Source organism: Bos mutus, chromosome 5 (assembly GCF_027580195.1).
Source record: "Bos mutus isolate GX-2022 chromosome 5, NWIPB_WYAK_1.1, whole genome shotgun sequence".
Taxonomy (NCBI): Eukaryota; Metazoa; Chordata; class Mammalia; order Artiodactyla; family Bovidae; genus Bos; species Bos mutus.
In genome coordinates this window covers 79,834,006-79,853,720 of record NC_091621.1, presented here as the reverse complement: position 1 = coordinate 79,853,720, position 19,715 = coordinate 79,834,006, and the positions used below count along the sequence as shown (strand labels likewise).

The 19,715-nt window shown below is 43.3% G+C and overlaps 1 protein-coding gene across 2 annotated transcripts; it reads left to right on the top strand.

Moving 5' to 3' along the window:
* Positions 1-572: 572 nt before the first annotated feature.
* On the top strand, positions 573-19,589 carry ARHGDIB (Rho GDP dissociation inhibitor beta). Of its 2 annotated transcripts, none has more exons than XM_005903623.3 (6): positions 573-728; positions 11,466-11,649; positions 12,480-12,563; positions 14,491-14,567; positions 16,138-16,201; positions 18,921-19,589. In XM_005903623.3, exons 2-6 carry the CDS (start codon positions 11,472-11,474, stop codon positions 19,118-19,120), a joined length of 603 nt encoding a protein of 200 aa, XP_005903685.1. In that variant the 5' UTR covers positions 573-728; positions 11,466-11,471; the 3' UTR covers positions 19,121-19,589. The 2 variants fall into 2 exon arrangements, with proteins under 2 accessions (XP_005903685.1, XP_014336250.1); XM_014480764.2 differs by lacking the exon at positions 573-728 and adding an exon at positions 853-1,122.
* The last annotated feature ends 126 nt before the right edge of the window (positions 19,590-19,715 follow it).

The following is a 19,715-nucleotide window of genomic DNA, read 5'->3' as shown; positions in this document are numbered from 1 at the left end:
AATGAAGTTTTATCTTGCTATCTGCAATCCTTAGGTTAAATCAAAACAAGGCTTTGACTTTTTAAAAGAAAAATTAGTGAAAACTACAATACATAGCATGTGATGATTTGTGCTGGCATACAAGCCACATCTTGAAATTCTGACCAACAAAACTCTAAAAACCAATTTGAGGACCAATGTTAAGATTTAGGGCTAAATACGTGTAGTTAAAATTCATAATTTCTTAGCACCCCTTAGCAGTATTCACTGCCAGCAAACTTTCAACATATCTGGCTGATAAGGGAGCTGGCAGAGACCCCAAAGGAACAGAAGTTAGTCATACAAAGTAAGGCCTATGCGAATTTTCTGCTACTGGTTTTAGACAACTTGCCTCAGAAGTGTATGCACTGAAATAGCTTGATTTTTAGGTGCAGCCATACAATTATTCACAGCACTCACAATGATAGGCTGCAGACCCTTGTCTGAACCCTCAGGCAGCTGTGTGTTCACCTGGGTGGTCATGCTGTAGCCTGCACCATGAATCATCAAGAGTGCTGCTCAGAGTTGGCTGATCAAGAGATACGCAGCTTGAAGGAACAGGATTTGAGACAGCCCAGGGTTTCCTCTTTGAGTAGGTTTAAAACATTTTTTTTTTTTTCTCACAACTTCCTTCCTGTTCTAACTGCCAGTACTCAGAAGTCAGGCTTGAGAGGCAGAGGCACCCAGGACGGAGACGTGGACCACTGACAGTAAGTTGAGATCCCTTCGGGGTGGGGAAGGCTGCAGGTGAGCACAGACAAATGCAAGAAATTTCTAAACCTGGCTACCGCCTGTACAGTTTATTTATTTTAAGAGGGGTTGTTCCTCTTTAAAATAAACCATGATAAGAAAGTTATTAAGGAGGCTGCAGAGAAGGGGAAGTCTGGGCAGGGAATGGCAACAGTGACTCAGGGGAGGCTGGTCTATGAGGGAGGGCGTGCACGCCTGCCCAGGAGACCCATCCTTCATGTCCTGGAGAAGGATTCCAAGGGCACCCGCCGGCAGTGCCTGGCCGGGTTCCTACAAGGTCGAAGCCGGCATCTGGCCAACCTCAGAAGCAAAAAGACTGTAGAACCAAGCTGTTACGAACCAAGCTGGTGCATGGTAAGTTGGTTGGTGCTGGGGTGGAGATGTGTGGTTTCCTGTTTTTAAGCAGACTTAAAGAGATGGGTTGAAAAGGAAAAAAAAAAAAAAAAAAAACATGAAACTGTTCTCCACGGAAAGAATTTTCTGGGCACATAAAGGAAATATATAATGAAAGCCCCCCCTGGGGTCCAATGAGATTTAACAACCCAGTGGAGAGCATAGCAGAACGCATGGCTATTGATTCATCAGTCTACCGAGATGACATTTCTACCACTAGCAAAAGCCAGTGAGGTGGGCAGAAAGATAACTGCTGCCGTTGCCAAGACCAGCTCTTTACATCTGAGAGGGCTAAAAGGAAACCCAGAAGACACCCAACAATTTATTGAGAAATGCACGCTTGGTTGCTCTTTGCTGGCATGCTCTATCTGACTCTTTGAGATCCCATGGACTGTAGCCTGACAGGCTTCTCTGTCCAGGGGTTTTTCAGGCAAGAATACTGGAATGGGTTGCCATTTCTTCTTCCAGGGGATCTTCCCAACCCAGATTGAACCCTGCATCTCCTGTCTCCTTCATTGCGTGTGGATTCTTTAGCTGCTGAGCCATCAGGGAAGCCCCTTATTAAGAGAGGCATTCTAGTAAAATTCAAGTAGGCTCAGCTAGGACACCTAGTCAGTGGGCCTTCCAAATGTTGTGGTCTGGTTTTGGCAGTCATGAGAAGTGCTTTAGGTGTGACCTGAAATACTTTCTTCTCTTTTAAAGGATGTTCCAGGTAGCACATGTTACAAACATGGTCTGTACTTCAACTCTGGTTTTTTGTTTAGTTGCTAAGTCATATCGGGCTCTTTTTGTGACCTCAGAGCACATTGGGCTCCTCTGTCCCTGGCATTTCTCAGGCAAGCATACTGGAGTGGGTTAAACTCTGGACCTAGGGTAATTTGTGGTATAAGTCAGATAAACTCTGAGGTGTTCTGTTCAAGGTAGGGGAAGGTAGATGCCTTGACTTGGAGGTCCCATGGTTGTATCTTCATGGAGAGACCAAGAAACACTGGATTCAGAGTTAGCATATTGGATGCTCAAGCAAGGGAAGTCAAGAGGTCTGTGCTGGCATCCAGGAAGTTCAGTCATAGGCAGTTGCCATTTATCTTCGCCATTGCTGGATTTCATTACATTTATAAGAAAAGGCCCCTCCCATAACTGGATATGACACAAGCACAGTAAGATCGTTTTATTCTTTCCTGATATGTGTGCAATTCTGAAATAAAAGTTCATTCACCACCCATACTACACAGATACAGCCCATGAAGAATAAGCAGGTTATAGCTGAACAAAGGCCAATAACCTCCAGGCACTGGACTATGGTCCTCTGTTATTTGGGAGAACATGAGCTTGTCCCTCAGGCAGTATGCTCTGAGCAATGAGCAGGTTCTGTTTTCAGTGGAAGCTCAAAATAGCTAGGTCAGTCTGATGGGAACATGAGGGCCTTGGCCAATTCATGGGCGCACAATAGATTCCAACTTCAGCAGGCCGATAGAGAGACACCCTGAGGAGTGGGGGTGAGGGGCAATAAAAGTTAAGAAGATAAAGAGAACCAGCTTATATGGAGGGCCTTCTGTGTGTCAGATCTGGTGTGAGAAACGTATAAAACTGAATCCCATGAGGACACTGAGAGGACAAGAAGGCTCAGAAGTATGCAATGACTTTACTGAAGTCACACACTGATGCAAAAAACAATCAGTAGCTATGCTGCCTCAGAAGAACATTTTAGGAAATGCACCATGGCAGAAATGTTCTTTAAGCCCCCATTCTGAGCATCTTTGTTCTGGGTCAGTATTATTGTCACCCCAGATCTTGTATTAGAGTCCATACTGGCACCCCCCACAGATGGGTCTCGTGTTCCTTTTGAAACTTCAATACTTATCCACTTAATAAAGAATTACTGAGTCCCTCCCTAGTGGTTTCCACATTCTGGTCTCGCTTGGGTTTTCTTAGAAGAGTTACTATTCACCATGTGTGCTTATAAAAATTGTCTTTGGAAAAGTGTCAGTTGCTCAGTTGTGTCTGACTCCTTGTGACCCCATGGACTGTAGCCTGCCAGGCTCCTCTGTCCGTGGGATTCTCCAGGCAAGAATACTAGAGTGGGTTGCCCTTACCTTCTCCAGGCGATCTTCCTAACCCAGGGATGGAATCCTGGTCTCCTGTATTGCAGGTGGATTCTTTACCATCTGAGCCATAATTTTTCATGTTTAATTTAAAACCTCTGTGAGTGGACTAATTGCAGTGTAACCTTTTGCCCAATAATGGCTGCCTTTATGCAATTTTCTTTGCAGATTATTTAAAATGAGTATTCATGAAAGCACCTAGAACTGTGACTTTACATAGTAGACACTCAGAAAAGCTGAATGCATCCACTGAGTTCTCTCTCCTTTTGCATATAAATCTAGGTGTCCATGGGGCATTGGTTCTAGGATCACACCCATCCTCCTTGATACCAAAATCCATGGATGCTGCAAGTCCCGTGCTCTTGGTATCAAGAGAGGACCAACCGTACTATGAATGCCCAGGGAGGAATAACGTATTATATCTTGGGAAATAATTACTTCAAGGGAATCACTAAAGAATTCTGCTTCTAAGAATCTGTACCCCACCTCTGGCTTGATCTTAATGTTTAATGCATGTAAGAGGACACTGTCCTCTCAGGCACTGGATTGGTTGCTGTCTTCCGGCTCTGCAGTTGCAGTTGCTCTTGGTGGGGTGGAGGCAGTAGAGAGCAGCTCCCAATTGGAAGCATCAATTCCTCTGGGTCATTTGGGAATAGTGACACACCAGAAAGGAATTTAGAACCGAGACAGCGTGCTGTGTCCCGGGGGTTAAAGTTAGATTCCCCAGTGAAGCCAAATCACCAGGCAGCAGAGCAGACCCAAATCCTCCTCGACTGGCTCCGAAACGTCTGTGGTCCTTCAGAGACAGTCCAGCTCACCATGACCTGCTGTAGACCAATGACCTCCAGTTTGGGGAAAGTGGGCATATCCTAGACATCAGGAAGTAAAGATGACTGGGGACATAGAATGCTGATGCTCACATAGGTACTTCTCTGCTGGAAACCCCCTACTTCTGGCACTTCCCCATTTCTTTCTATTCCTCCCTCAACTCTACCTCTTCTGTCTAATCCTCCTGGCCGGTGCATCAGGTTGTGTGATTAGGCAATTTCAGGGCTTGAGTTAAGTCTCCACTGCGCTTTCCTCCAGAGCCAAAGGACAATCTCTCTATTTGCTGTGCCTGTGTCTCCTATCATTTCCCATCAGTCCCAGAATGACCTCTGGCTTCACTTAGGAAAGGGAGCAATAAATAGAATCTAAAATTAAATTGCTCTTTAAAGAACTAGAATAGTGACGATTGCATTTTACAGGCTGATTCAGTTCCTAAACAATCCTGGCAGTTCCCAGAACCTCTTGTCTCTTCCATGCTCCTCAAAGAAACCAAATCTATTTTTAAGGAGGAAGGAGAGGACTTTGTCAACATGGCAGAGCCCAAAGAAAGCCTTGGTGTCTGGCAGTCAGGTACCTCGCTGAAGCTGAAACCAGCAAACACGGAGTATCATGAAGAAGCGAGGAGAAGAAGGGAACAGAGGGTAATTGAACATCTACTGTTGGCCAGAATAGTCCCAGAACTTTTCACGTCTTCTCTAACTCTTCAACTCCATCAGAAAAGCTTATGACTCCCACTTTACTGGTAAAAAAAAACTCAGGCTCAGTGAGGCTAATAACACCCTTACATCCTGGAACGTCAATCATGGACACACATTTTGAATCTCTAGTCTATCTGACTCAGTGCTCAAATCCCAAGAGACACAACAAAGGGTCATTGTTTTATGAATTAACCAGGTGGTTTGTTTCATCTAAATTCAAGAGTTTTACCTTGTCTTTGCCTTCCACTTATTCAGAACTGCGTTATGAACCAGAAGAGTGTGCTGCATCCTGAGACTGGTAAATTCTTAGGTGTATGTCACTTCCGGTGTCTTGGAAATTTCACTGAATTTTTAAACAAAAACACTGATTTGTGCTGTTATACCCATGCCATGAATACCCACCCTAATTTAATTTGGCATTTTAATTGAGCCTGAGAGGATTAAGTTCCTGCCTCAGCCCATCTAATGCTTGACCCTGTTTCACTGAGCAGTAAACATGGGTGTGAGGGTTCGCTGTGAAAATTCACCTGTATAGGCATCTGTGAAGCAGGAAATAAAGATAACTAGAGAGGTGAGCACATGAAAACAGAAAAGAAAAGCATATGTGCTTTGGGGCCTTATTAAATATGTAATTGATAATTCCCCATTTCACGTTAGGGCTTCCCAGGCGGCTCAGAGGTTAAAGCGTCTGCCCGCAATGCGGGAGACCTGGGTTCGATGCCTGGGTCGGGAAGATCCCCTGGAGAAGGAAATGGCAACCCACTCCAGTATTCTTGCCTGGAGAATCCCATGGACGGGGGACCCTGGTGGGCTACAGTCCACGGGGTTGCAAAGAGTTGGACACGACTGAGCCACTTCACTTTCACTTTCATTTCACTTTTACTGTGTAAAGAACTGTAATCAAACACAGCATGAAAACAAGCGACACAGCCCTGCTCTTTGTGGAACAGGGTACAAGCCCCAGAGGGAGGTGAGCACAGCCCAATCTAGAATATTCTATGCTGATGATCTGGGTTCTCCCCAGCCTCACATCCACTTCCTCTTTCCCTTTCTTGGTTTACAACCTTGTTTAAATTAAGGACAGCCTTAGAATCACTGAATTATGAAGGAGCCTCAGAGATCTTTGAAGGCAACCGTTTCACTCTGCAGAGGCCAAAACTGGAGCAGAGGTTTAGCAGCTTGCGCAAGGGGACATGGGGTAGAGTTGCACCGAAATTCTCTTTAGATGACACTTCCCTGACTTGCTAAAGCTGCCCTGCAGAGTTTTGCAAAGCAGCACTCACCTCTGCCTGTGCAGCATCCCCCATGGAGATTCTCAAGATAACCAATAAGCTCTCTAATTTCATTATTGCTTCTTAATAAACACAGCTGGAGTGACAGAGCTTAGAGCCTGCTGTCAGAAACCTCCGCCCGGGCTCATATTCATGCTGTCACTTACACAGCATGCTTTCTCGGGCAAGTTATTTACTTCAAGTTTGGTTCCCTAATCTGTAGAAGGGAATGATGATAACAGCCATGCTTAAGGCTGTGGTGAGGACTAAGTGAGATAATCCTCGGGACAGGGTTTAGCGCTACGCGTGATAGCTGGTAGAATTATTGTTATCAATAACAAAACCAGATGTTCTTCACAGACTTACTGAATGAATTTATGGTTTTGGGGGTGGTGGGTAGTGGGGGGAAGGAATAATTAAGGAGTTTGGGATGGGCATGTACACACTGCTATTCCTAAAATGGATAACCAACAAACACCTACTGTACAGCACAGGGAACTCTACTCAATGGTATGTGGCAGCCTGGATGGGAGTGGAGTTTGGGGTGGGATGGATACATGTATATGTATGACTGAGTCCCTTCACTGTTCACCTGAAACCATCACAACATTGTTAATTGGCTATACTCCAACACACACACAAAAGCTGTTCTTTAGATGATGCAATTGGAGAGCAACCTGGCATTTCCCTAAAATTCCTACAAAATGGAAGGATAAAAAGAGAAAAATGAGGGAGTTCCCCAGTGGTCCAGTAGCTAGGACTCTGTGGTTTCACTGCCATGGCCAGGGTTCAATTTCTGGTCAGGAAACTAAGATCCTGCAAGGCACATGGTGCAGCCAAAAAACAAACAAACAACAAGAAAAACAAACAAAACACACACACAACACAAACAAAAAAGTTTTAAACTATTTTTAAAAGGAGAAAAATGATACTTGTAGTTCACTATACATACACAGCTTGGGAAACTGTTGTCAAGATATATTAACCAGTTGGGGCTTTGGGAGAATCTGAAATTTCCCAGAAATGAATTGTAAAATTGAAAATGCATACTCTTTGGGGAATTCACATAAATAAACAATATGAAATAATAAAACAGAGGCAGATAGCCTTTTATACAGGTGAAATAAGGTAACTGAAGGACAACTGAGCTGACACCTGACTACAGGTAGCAACCTTAGAAAAGGAAGCACCTAGAGATGGTCTCCCCTAACCTGTCACCTCCCAAGATGAGGAAAGGAAGATCACAGGGGTTGGAAAATTTGCTCACAGGGTCATAGCTAGTCAGTAGCAAAGCCAGAATGAAAACTCATGCATGATGAGGCCTAGTTCATTGAGGGGATAATTATCCAAAATCAAGTAGATTGACCCAGAACTCTTCCCAAACCACAGCTCTTCTGCTGGACTATGGTCATGTTCCCTGAGATCCAGACATTACTCAGTATCTCCTCCTGCCTCTGCAGGTCCAGGGTTTCAGGTTCACAGACATGATCCTTGGCTTGAGGCTGAGTTGTGTCATTGGTCGGGCTAGGCTTCAGAGAGAAGCAAAAAGTGAAAAAGAAAGTGAAGTCACTTAGTTGTGTCCAACTCTTGGCGACCCCATGGAATGTCTGTCCACACTCCTCTGTCCATGGGATTTTCCAGCCAAGAGTACTGGAGTGGGTTGCTGTTTCCTTCTCCAGAGGGTTTTCCCAATCCAGGGATCAAACCTGGGTCTCCCGCATTGTAGGCAGATGCTTTACCATCTGAGCCACCAGGGAAGTCCATGCTTAACACTCAATGCTTTGCTTCACTGTTTCCAAAAGTTATAGTTTCAAGGTCATGTTCTTAATCATGGACTCCAGTAGAGTCTATGAAGGACTTCAGGGCTCCACGAATCCCTGTGCTGCTTGCACAATTTCATGGGCTTTTGCTTTTCTCCTTTTATAAGGACCATGACTCTTACTAGATTTTTAAAGAGACTTGCAATCTCCAGAAAGATTAAGAACCACCAATCAAACCAGCTGGGCATTTTTGGTATGGATAGATTGCTCATCCCCCAACTTTTTCCACTTTGGAGAATAACTTAAACATCAGTATGTGCTAAAGAACAGTGTCTTGTAAATGCTAGATGCTCATCAAATATTTGTGACCTTCATTTTGCTTTCAGAAGGGCTTTCCCTGAGAAGTGCTTTCCAGTCCTTTATTTGTCATTTTATGACATTTTCATCTTTTTTTCTTTTTTCTAATCAGCTTTTCAGAGTGAACTGATTTGGAGTCATCTGACTTCATATCTCTTTTTCTTATGCTATATAATTAGACCAAATTATTTTCATTTGGTCCCAAATTTCCTCCTCTTGATTGCCACAATTTCATATCATAATCCCACATTATTCTCTGTTCTTCAATGTCTTTAAATAAATGTGTGGCTCATTTTCATTGAGCAATTATTATATGTTTGCAGTGGATCAAGGAAATTTAAAAGTGACATGTCTCTGATTTACCAATTAAAAAATCAAGATCTAGATGACAGATAAATTATGTTGCCAAGTATGACACTATCAAAAGTTAGAAAATACTGTCCTAGACTAGATCTTTCTCTCTGTCTCTGTTTCCCTCTCCTTTCAAAATTGAGATTTGAGGGTACAGAATTACAATTCCCTGTGTGTGTGCTCAGTCACTCAATCATGTCCGACTCTTTACAACCTCATGGACTATAGCCTGCCAGGCTCCTCTGTCCACGGAATTTTTCTAGGCAGGAATACTAGAGTGGGTTGTCATTTCCCTACAGATTATTAAAATCACCTTGAGCTAATTAGTGCCTGGATGTGGTGTCATCCTTTCGTAGTCAAACTTTAAGCGCATGACTTGTGAGAACCAAGTAATACTTTCCAGAAAGGCCTCTCTACAGTGCTGAAATGTCCTCATAAGGTGATAGCTTTGCTGATGCTCTGTCGGCAGTTTTTTTATGTGACCTCTACCCTGGGTATTTGGTCAGGCTCCTTAGTGTCACCAGAGGAGAACCTGTCTCATCTAATTAGTCTCATCTGCGTTGTTCTTTATCTGTGGCTTAATGGTTGTCCTTAAACTACCCACAGCCTACAACCTCCACCAACTGCATCCTTCATCGTTTTTCCAGCCAGTTTATTCACTTTCCCTGAGTGTTGTTTGGAATAGGACTTGAATTAGTCACTCTGTTGATTGTGCTGTTCTCTAGAGACTCAGCTCTGAGTGGTTCTGGTTCTTCGGCAGAAGCAAGAGTTGCCATAGCAACAGGCCTACAAGCTTCCTTCCTGCACAGGAAGTGGACTCAGGCAATGCAATACTGTTTGCAGAGTTGATCAAGGCTTATAGTGTTCAGCTTGTTATTTTTCTGGAAGAAGATAGATGAGCCAAGAGATATCATTTTTTTTCCTTTCCTTTTTTTTTTTTTTTCCTGTTAAAATTGCTTTTGTTTAGCTTCACTTCCAAATTATTTTTCTTCCCATTGCCAATAATAGCAACATTAAATTTGAAACCACAACTGATTTTGGCCACAGATAGCTTCAAACTCTCAGAGGAACCTTATAGAACTTGGCAGGGTCACTCAAGAGGAGATGTGATAGGTATTGTCTTAGAGTTCTACCACTTCGGAACAGTAAAGCCTTTACCCAAGGCAGGGAAGAGTTACCCTGGGAGCAGAATGAAAGGAAACCAGGAAATTATCTCCTTGTCTAAATATCTCCCTTGTTTCCCCCAAATAGCTCCATTTCTGCCAACCCCAGGCCTGAAATTCTTCCTAGAGATTCCTTCCTCTTTATTAGGACAGGGCATCTCATTGAGATACATGAACTTGGGCAATTCTCTTAAGCTCTGGGTTTCGAGTTTCTCAGTGATAAAACAAGGGGAAGAGAATGGCTACCCACTCCAGTATTACAGCCTGAAGAATTCCATGGACAGAGGAGCCTGGTGGGCTACGGTCCATGGGGTCACAAAGAGTTGGACACGACTGAGTGACTAGCAAGTTTTTGGACTATATCACCTCCAAGGTTCATTTCAACTCTGAAAAGCTCTGACTATACCTGCTTTAAGAAAAATAATTTTAAAATTTACAATCAGTCATTAACATTTAAGTGTAAATAATTGTATTAGATCTTCCCTTGATGTTTTAACATAAAACAAGTAAATGTAGATGATGAAGGAAGAAAACAGGGTATGCCCAGGTAAGGTCTGAGAGCATAAGGTCACAGGAGATCTGGAGAAGGGAAGGAGGTACTAAAGGAGAAGTGGAGATGGACAGAAGGGTACTAAAGAGACAGTTGCAATTTGTCTAAAAGTTGGAGTCCTCTATTATTTTGTGTTATTTCAAAAGAACAGAAGCTCGTTAGATATAGAACCTATTAACCCAATCAATGAGCACTTATAAAATGACAAGTATTCAAGTGTTTCGGGAGATTCAAGAGACTTTTTGGTGGTCCAGTGTCTAAGACTCTGCGCTCCCAATGCAGGGGCCCTGAGTTTGATCCCTGATTGGGGAACTAAATCCCATATAATGCAATGAAGAGCCAGGGCAGCCAAATAAATTTTTAAAGTGAGAGAGAAACAAAACCCACTAGCTGGCCTTGGGGAATTATTAGCAATGTTGGGAGCCGGGGGAGGACACTCAGGCAGATATCACAGGGGCTAAAACTTCTCATGACTTGCTTTTGAGCTCTTGCAGGAGTTCAGGGAAATATGCAATGAATGGGGAAAAACTAACTTGCTTTACCAAGTACTTGACACCATTATGACTGGGATTGTATTGATACATGCTGAGCACTTTGACACCTGCAAGACTGGCTAGATTTGTAGGACTATGATCATTTCTATAACTCTCTGAACTGGGGCTGTTCGTTCATTGTTCAGGACAGCTTGTGCTGTGTTGCTTCACTTGTTTTATAGAATTCACAAGTGAGTTACTTACTGTCAGTTTCATTGAGTGAATAGGAGGGATTCATCACAGAATGAAAACATTCAGACATGTCAAAGGAAAACCTAGAATGTGTTATATTCTTATTTTGTGAAATAGAATGAGGCTGAATCAGAGGGAAATCTTCTGGAAAATCATTGACAATTACAGAAGTTTATTAGGGCAAAAATAGCACTAAGAGTGGGCTTTCCTGATGATTCAGTGGTAAAGAATCCATCTGCCAGTGCAGGAGATGTGGGTTCAATCCCTGGGCCAGGAAGATCCCCTGGAGAAGGAAATGGCAACCCACTCCAGTATTCTTGTCTGAGAAATCCCATGGACAGAGGAGCCTGGCAGGCTATAGTCCATGGGATCGCAAAGAGTGGGACAGGACTTAGTGACTTAAGAACGACAAGACTAAGAGCAGCCCCTCAAGCATAGCTCATATCCACGGACTTTTGGCCAATAGATCCTCACTGTCTTTCTTTCTGTCTCCCTCTAGATCAAAATGACTGAAAAGGCCCCAGAACCACACGTGGAAGAGGATGACGATGAGCTGGATGGCAAGCTCAACTACAAGCCCCCCCCACAGAAGTCCCTGAAGGAGCTGCAGGAGATGGACAAAGATGATGAAAGTCTAACTAAGTACAAGAAAACGCTCCTGGGGGACGGTCCTGTGGTAGCAGGTATGTGTGTGTGAGGAGACAGAGTGGGGCAGGTCGAGGGGCACAGAGAAGGCAGACATTTGAGCTACTCAGGAGCAGGTGCAAAGAAGAGTTTCCCAAGTGCTTCTAAGGTTAAGGGAGTGAGCTGCAGTCTCCATGTGCCAAACCAAGTTATAGATGGATGATTAAGTTTTCTTTGGAGATAAAGGGTACGTTGCCTTGAAATAGACAAAAATAACACATAGGAAGGATTTAGGAGTTTCAGACTATTACTCAGAATTGGATTCTCTCCATGGTCTCTCACGTTCTCTTTTTCTCCGTCTCACTCCTTACCTAACATCCATCATTTCCAACACACAATGGCAGAGTCAGACATGGTCCAAATATACGGATGCACCCTGCCCAACCAGCAGAGTACCTTACCCCTAGCCACTCTGGAAATGTTTGCTATTGATGAATAAGGTGGGCCTACAAGTACCTGGGTTCGATCCCTGGGTTGGGAAGATCCCCTGGAGAAGGAAATGGCAACCCCCCCTCCAGTATCCTTGCCTGGAAAATCTCATGGACAGAGGAGCCTAGTGGGCTGCAGTCCATGGGGTCACAAAGAGTTGGGCACGACTGAGCAACTAACACACTTACAAGTACCTGAAGCAGAAATAGCTTCACAGGAAGGTCCAAGGTCACTAAGACCAAGCCTGGTGAATCTGCCACTTCCATCTTTATTTCTCCTCTAGAGACAGAGATCCATTTTTCTTTTTCATCTTCTCTCTTTCCTACTTGAAATGTATACACACACACCCTGTATGTATATACCTCTTCTCTGTGCTCACAGTGCCTTATAATTTCTGCAGACCCAACAGCCCCCAATGTCACTGTCACCCGCCTGACCCTTGTTTGTGAAAGTGCCCCAGGACCAATCACCATGGACCTCACTGGTAAGTGATCACAGCTCTTCTGTTTGGTGGGGCCTCATGTCATCATGAGGACAAGGGCATGGTTTTTGTCCCTTGTCCCAGCCAAAAAAAAAAAACCTAGTAAAGTAAACAGCTTCCCAAGTGGCACAGTGGTCAAGAATCCACCTGCCAATGCAGGAGACACAGGAGACTTGGGTTTGATCTTTGGCTTGGGAAGATCCCCCGGAGCAGGAAATGGCAACCCACTCCAGTACTCTTGCCTGGGAAATCCCATGGACAGAGGAGCCTGGCAGGCTACAGTCCATGGAATCACAAGGAATCAGACATAACTGAGTGCACACACACACATACACAAACACACACACATACAATATAAAGATCAGAGAAAATATTGATCCTGTGTCAGCTACAGAACTTACCTGAAGGCAAGAAGAAATCTAAGACCTCCTGATTAATGCTAGGAATTCCATTGTGAAATATGCAGTACCTTTTTAGCTTAAAACTCTGATTCTTTGAAAGAAGCAACTTTCCTCACTAAAGATGTACAACTTAACATGTTATTTTCTTTCACTTTATTGCTGCCAAGATCAAGTCCTTTCCTGAAACTTAGGTCTGGAGGAGATGATGAGAGACTGGAAAGGTGGCTGATTTGGGGGAAAGTAGGCCACTGGGAGAAATGAGGAAAGGGCCACCAAGCCAGGGGTTGGGGACATCAAAGGCAGGTCTTTAGTGAAAAAAATAATAATTATTATTATTACCAGATTCATAAAATAGACTCATGAGACAGAACAGAGCATGCCTCTAGAACAGCAAGCTTAGGAGCAAGGTAGTTCCCCTCTCATAAGACAACCACTCTTTACCTTATATGGGCTTTTGTCAGAGGGAGGAAATTGGAGGCTGAAAAGACACACTTCCTGTTCAACTGAAATCATTAGAGCAGAGTCCCACATTCAACTACCCCCACGTTCTAGCATCTCTCAGAAAGAAATTCTCTCTCTCTCTCACCGGGCCTCAGACCTCTTCCTGTGAGAAATTGTGTAAAGTTAACAGGTACAACTGTCATTTTGCAAGATAAGGTCTGAAGTAGTACTAAGGAAACCTGCTCTGTTCGGAAAGGCTCAATCATCGATCCTGCAGGGAAAACTTGGTCCCTGTCCCTTTTTCCCAGCAACAAAATAAGCTTGGTTTTCTATCAGCGAAAAAAAAGCTACTGAAGTGAATCCTAGATGTATACAGAGGAGGCTGGTGCCAGCTATATGCATGAAGCATCTGCACAAAACTGTGCAAAACACACACACACACACACACAGTCACCCCAAATGTCAAATTATACAGGATCACTTTGGGAAAGGAACAAAGACCACCTCTCTAACCAAGGTACAGGAATTAGGGGGCAGATCCTGGTTTTATGGAGCCTGAAGCCTTTAGAACTTAAGTGATAAGCTTTCTTTTCCTTAAGAAAAAAAAAAAAAGTATGAAATTGCAAATGCAAAAGCAAAAATCTATTTTTTTAATTTTTTAATTTTACATATTTTTTAGAATGATAAAAAGGAACCAAACAAGCACATTTTCTAAAGCTTAGAAAACACAACACACGTTAACAAATCTACAAAAACAAATAGCTGGCATTCTTACATAATATTTTTCTCCTATATATTTGAGGACTGGGGGCAGAGTCTTTAAGCATAAAGTCTTGCATATTCTTAAGGTTGCAGTCAAACTTGGAGGGAAAGCTCTATCATGTTTCTTTCATATCGGCTATAAGATTTCAGGAATTCCAAATGTGTATTTGTGGAGCGACTAATCTCAAACATTCTTTGACCTGAGGACCATAGGGACCGTGTTGCTCTGAGGAGTCCAGAAAATGGCTCAGGAGCTTCAACTTCATTCATCTCCTTGTGAATGTCCTTTCAGTGAGAATTAACTCTTTTAAAATTCACATCTACAGGGGATCTGGAAGCCCTTAAAAAAGAAACCTTTGTCCTAAAGGAAGGTGTTGAATATAGAGTCAAAATTAACTTCAAAGTAAGTATATGGCCCTGTATGTTTGTATGAAGTTTCAATTCTTCCTGTAATCAGAAGAAGAAAAAAAATCAAATTTCTTACATTATCACATTGGCATACGTTTGTTAATTTCTATTTCTCCCTAAATCTGGGCTCTCGGTTTTAGTTCCCAAAGCTTCTTCCTCATGGGGTGGAAGACAATCGGGAAGGGTGGGCAGGCAGAGGCAGGGAATAACAAGGAATATTCACACTTCCCTTTTGTCCATCTCAACCATGTTTATATTAAATGGACGATCTGTGGAGCAGTAGAAAAACAGGAGTTTTTCTTTTTTGAAGTCCTTATTACCACTCCACCACCATTTCCGTCTTTTTTTGGTCTTTTACCCACCAGACCACATCTTCTACTATGCCCAGGAGACCAGCTTAAAGGCTTCTAGAAGGATGTGGGTTTTTTTCCTATATCTATGAGTCACATGCAGAAGTTAGAAGAATTAGAAAGTTCGGGTTTCATTTTATCACTCTTTCTTCAATGAAGCTGTTTTCCTTCTGTCTGCTTTCAATAGCTTTATGCTACAGGTTTTGCTGACTGACTGTTCCAAACCTAAGCAAGAAGTATTCATGGCTACACTACCCCATTGCCAACAAAACAAAATGTATCACTGAGAGACTGCTCTAATTGTTCTGTCCAAAATAAAAACAGAGCCCTGGTTATTGTCAAGGAGAAACAATACTCTTTCATTCTTACATGGGTGAACAATTAACCAAGCCATCCAGCTAATGGGGTTGTGCCCACTTTAATTTGCTTGTATAAACATGACCATGGTATAAAATTAACAGACCGGTTCAGCCCTAGGTAGAATGAATCATGGAAAAATAAAGTGCTCGAGCTGTCTATATTTTCATTCCACTTTAGTAAATTTTCTTTGAAAGGCTTGGGAAAGTGGCAAGATTCCAGACAACTTCTGAGAACGACAGCCATCCAAACTATATGCCAGAGGCAAATGGATTTCACCCATTATTTTCATCCGAGGGGGGTGTTTTCCTGTGACTCATCTCATCTCTAGACTCCAATCACAGTTATGCTACAAGCAAAATCATCTTCTAGGTCCAACTGTCCATTACGACTTTTCTCCCTGTTTGTTCTTCATATGTTTGGTGGATCATTTCTGAGATTAGGGTTTTCAGATATTTACATAATAGTTTCCATTAATGCCTTTGTAACCTAAAAACAAGAAAGGCCTTATGGACAGTCTTCAGGGAGAAGGAGCTCAAGACCCTTCTCTGGGCCATGGAGGAAGGAGAGACGTAATGTAGAATACTGAGACTGTTTTAATTAACCATCTCCTCCCCCACACCAAAAATCATAGTATTCAACAATTGGAACCAGCTTCGGTAACATTGAGTCTTGTGACTTCCTCTCTTTAATCTCTGCCTCATCGCCAGGCTACATGATGGTAGTAACTTATTCTGAACTAAATCTTCAGTCCTTTCATCCTTAGAGAAGCCTCAGTTAGGTCAGATCAGCATGAAATATGAGGAAAAATTGAAGACCCTCTTTAATCTGAATCACTTGGCTCCTTCCCACCTACAGGTGAACAAGGATATTGTGTCAGGACTGAAGTATGTTCAACACACCTACCGGACGGGGGTGAAAGGTAAAGTATGCACACTTACCACTGTACCAAACTCCGCTTCTCAGGGACACGTAAACTTCGGGTTATTAGCGATGTTTAGTCCTAAATTCATTGAAGAATCTGATGACAGCTGTGGACATTCACCCTTGGAGAGCCACACATATACTTACTTCCATGTTAACAGAAACCTAGTTAAGACTGGGTCAGCCACCGACCTTCAGCATTCTGCTTCTGAAATCCAATTTTATTACTTATAAAGGGGAAGAATAAGAATTCGATCCCTGGCTCGGGAAGATCCTCCGGAGGAAGGCATGGCAACCGACTCCAATATTCTTGCCTGGAGAATCCCATGGACAGAGGAGCCTGGAGGGCTACAGTCCATAGGGTCGCAAAGAGTCGGACACGACCTAAGCAACATAGCACGCAAGCAAACACAACCAAGTTTGAATTCAAGTACATAAATGTACTCTTGAATTTTTTAAAAACGCAGTTCACAAGTAAAAAACCTGCTGCTGCTGCTGCTAAGTCGCTTCAGTCGTGTCCGACTCTGTGTGACCCCATAGACGGCAGCCCACCAGGCTCCCCCATCCCTGGGAGTCTCCAGGCAAGAACACTGGAGTGGGTTGCCATTTCCTTCTCCAAAAAAACCTGAGTGTCAGAGAAATCCGAGAGGAAAGACCTACCCAAATGGGAGGTGCTAGTAGCATATGATAGGCAGGTGCCAGCGGGGAGGGGTGGGCTGCGGTGCTCAATTTCCTGGCCAAAGAATAGGGGGGGGGGGGGAACTCTTTCTAGAACTGAGAAAAGCGGCTCAGATGGTGAAGCGTCTGCCTACAATGCAGGAGACCCAGGTTCGATCCCTGTGTAGGAAGACCCCCTGGAGAAGGCAATGGCACCCCACTCCAGTACTCTTGCCTGGAAAATCCCATGGACGGAGGAGCCTGGTAGGCTACAGTCCATGGGGTTGCAAAGAGTCAGACAGGACTGAGTGACTTCACTTTCACTTTGTAACTAAAACAAATAATATCACATTATTTAATCTACAGTTTCCTTGACAAGCTGCACCTAAACGGTGCATGTTCAGTTGGGTTCTGTTAATAAGAGCAGAGAAAAATGAAAGGTGGAAGGCGGATGAAAGCACTTTAAACGTTTCGTTAACCTAATGGTGTGAAACAGCGTCCCCTAGAGGGGTGAATCAGTAGTGCATAGGTCAGTTCCACCAAATCCATCAAAGAGGACTAAGGAAGACAATGATCAGTTAGCATGGAGCACGACTAAGCGACTTCACTTTCACTTTTCACTTTCATGCATTGGAGATGAAAATGGAAACCCACTCCAGTGTTCTTGCCTGGAGAACCCCAGGGACAGAGGAGCCTAGTGGGCTGCCGTCTATGGGGTCGCACAGAGTCGGACACGACTGAAGCGACTCAGCAGTAGCAGCAAAGACCCACTTAATGACTCAAATCCCACAGAAGATAGTTAACCTTAAAGATCGTCCTTGCTCTTCCAATACCTAGTCTCACGAAAACATAGTTCAGTTTCCTATTTTCCTTTGGGTGTAAAGACTCTGATGTATCACTTGGGCAAAAGGTTGTCAAGAATGTCTGCAGCTATTCCTCCAAACTTATTCAAAATAACAGCCAATTTAAACATCACCTGCCTGCCTGCCCACCTACCTTTACTTAAACTTTCTAGTCCTTATTATTCTTAATATATATCCCAGTTGCTCACCTTTTAATAACTCTGGTTGGCTATTTTTACCATCTGTTTCAGTTCACCATTATTAAAAAAAAAAAAACCAAATTATTGGTTTTCCCATTTCATCTAATTATTCCATCCATGATTTCTGTTCATTCTGATCACCAGCTGTTACCTTATCTCTTGCAACTATCCACAGAATGATAGTTTGTAGATAGAAGATCCTCAAGGTGTATTATATAGAAAAGAAACTGAATCCCCGAAACGTAAATAGTAGCAGGGCTGAGATCAGAACTCTGGTCTCAATTAGTTTCAGGGTTTTTTTAATTGAGATATAATTGGCATATAACATAGTGTTAGTTTTAGGTATACAACATAATGACCTGTACCTGTACATATTGTAAAATAATTACCGTGATTAGTCTAATTAACCCCCATCACCACACAGTTTCAGTTTTTTTTCTTGTGATGAGAACTTTTAAGATCAACTCTCTCTGCAACTTTCAAATACACAACATAGTATTGTGAACTATGGTCACCACACTGTACTTTAGGGCTTCCCTGGCTCAGTTGGTAAAGAATCTGCCTGCAATACAGGACACCCAAGTTCGATTCCTGGGTTGAGAAGATCCCCTGGACTTACTTATCTTGTAACTGGAAGTGTGTACCTTTGGAGTACCTGGAATTCTTTTTGTTGTTTGTTTGTTTTTTATGATATAATCTGCTACATTTTCATAGAGTCTTGATCCTCATTGATTTAGGGCACTAATTCCTCAGCTTTCCTAAATCTCAGAGTTAAAGACACTGATTCTTGGGACTTACAATAGTACTAACCATAGATTGAGAGTGGGTCAAAGTATACTACATTATGAAGAGATTCCAACTTTAAAAAATGTTTTTTAAGGAAAAAAAAAAAGTTGCTCCAGGTAAATCTGATATTTAGCCAGGCTTGGAAACTATTACTCTTGGCTTTGATCACAGTGAGCTCTGCTCCAAATTGTCACACAGGCTCTCACCCTAATAAACTTTTCTTTTTTCCCAGTGGATAAAGCAACGTTCATGGTGGGCAGCTACGGGCCTCGGCCAGAGGAATATGAGTTTCTGACTCCAATTGAGGAGGCCCCCAAGGGCATGCTGGCCCGAGGCACTTACCACAACAAGTCCTTCTTCACCGATGACGATAAGCATGACCACCTCACCTGGGAGTGGAACCTGTCCATTAAGAAGGACTGGACAGAATGAGCGCCCCAGCCCTTCGCTCTGCCTATCTTTGCCATCCAGAAGAGCCCTTGGTCCCTCCTCCCTGATCACAGTTGGGGCCCTTTCCCAGCACCCTCCACCCTCTTAGCACTGCACCCTTTCCCACACGGAGTCTCCCAGTGATAGCCGAACAAGATGCTTAAAATTGGGCTTTCGTCCTGCCCTCCTTCTGATCATGCCCAGATCTCCGAAGTTCTCTGTCCCATAGACGATCATTTAATATTCCTTCTTTTATTCCCATTTGAGCAACTGCAGATCAGAAAATGGGCACACTAGCACAGTCCTTCTGTCTCAGGTCCTTGTCTCTCCCTCCCACCCCTGGATTCTCCTGTGGTTACTGCTGGTTCAGTGAAGGTCAATCATCACGTTCCCTGCCAACTGGGGTTTTTCTTTTCTGGGAGACACTGTAAACAGCACAAGAGAACAAGAATAAAGCAGTTATAAGAGCTGACTGAGACCCTCCTTTCTCTGCATTCTCCCTTCAAGCAAATATGGAAACTGGAAGGTCCCCATTCGTGCGTTTCCTCAGAATAGGTGGGCAGAGCTCAGTACAGGAGGTTTTACATAACTGGGAGTG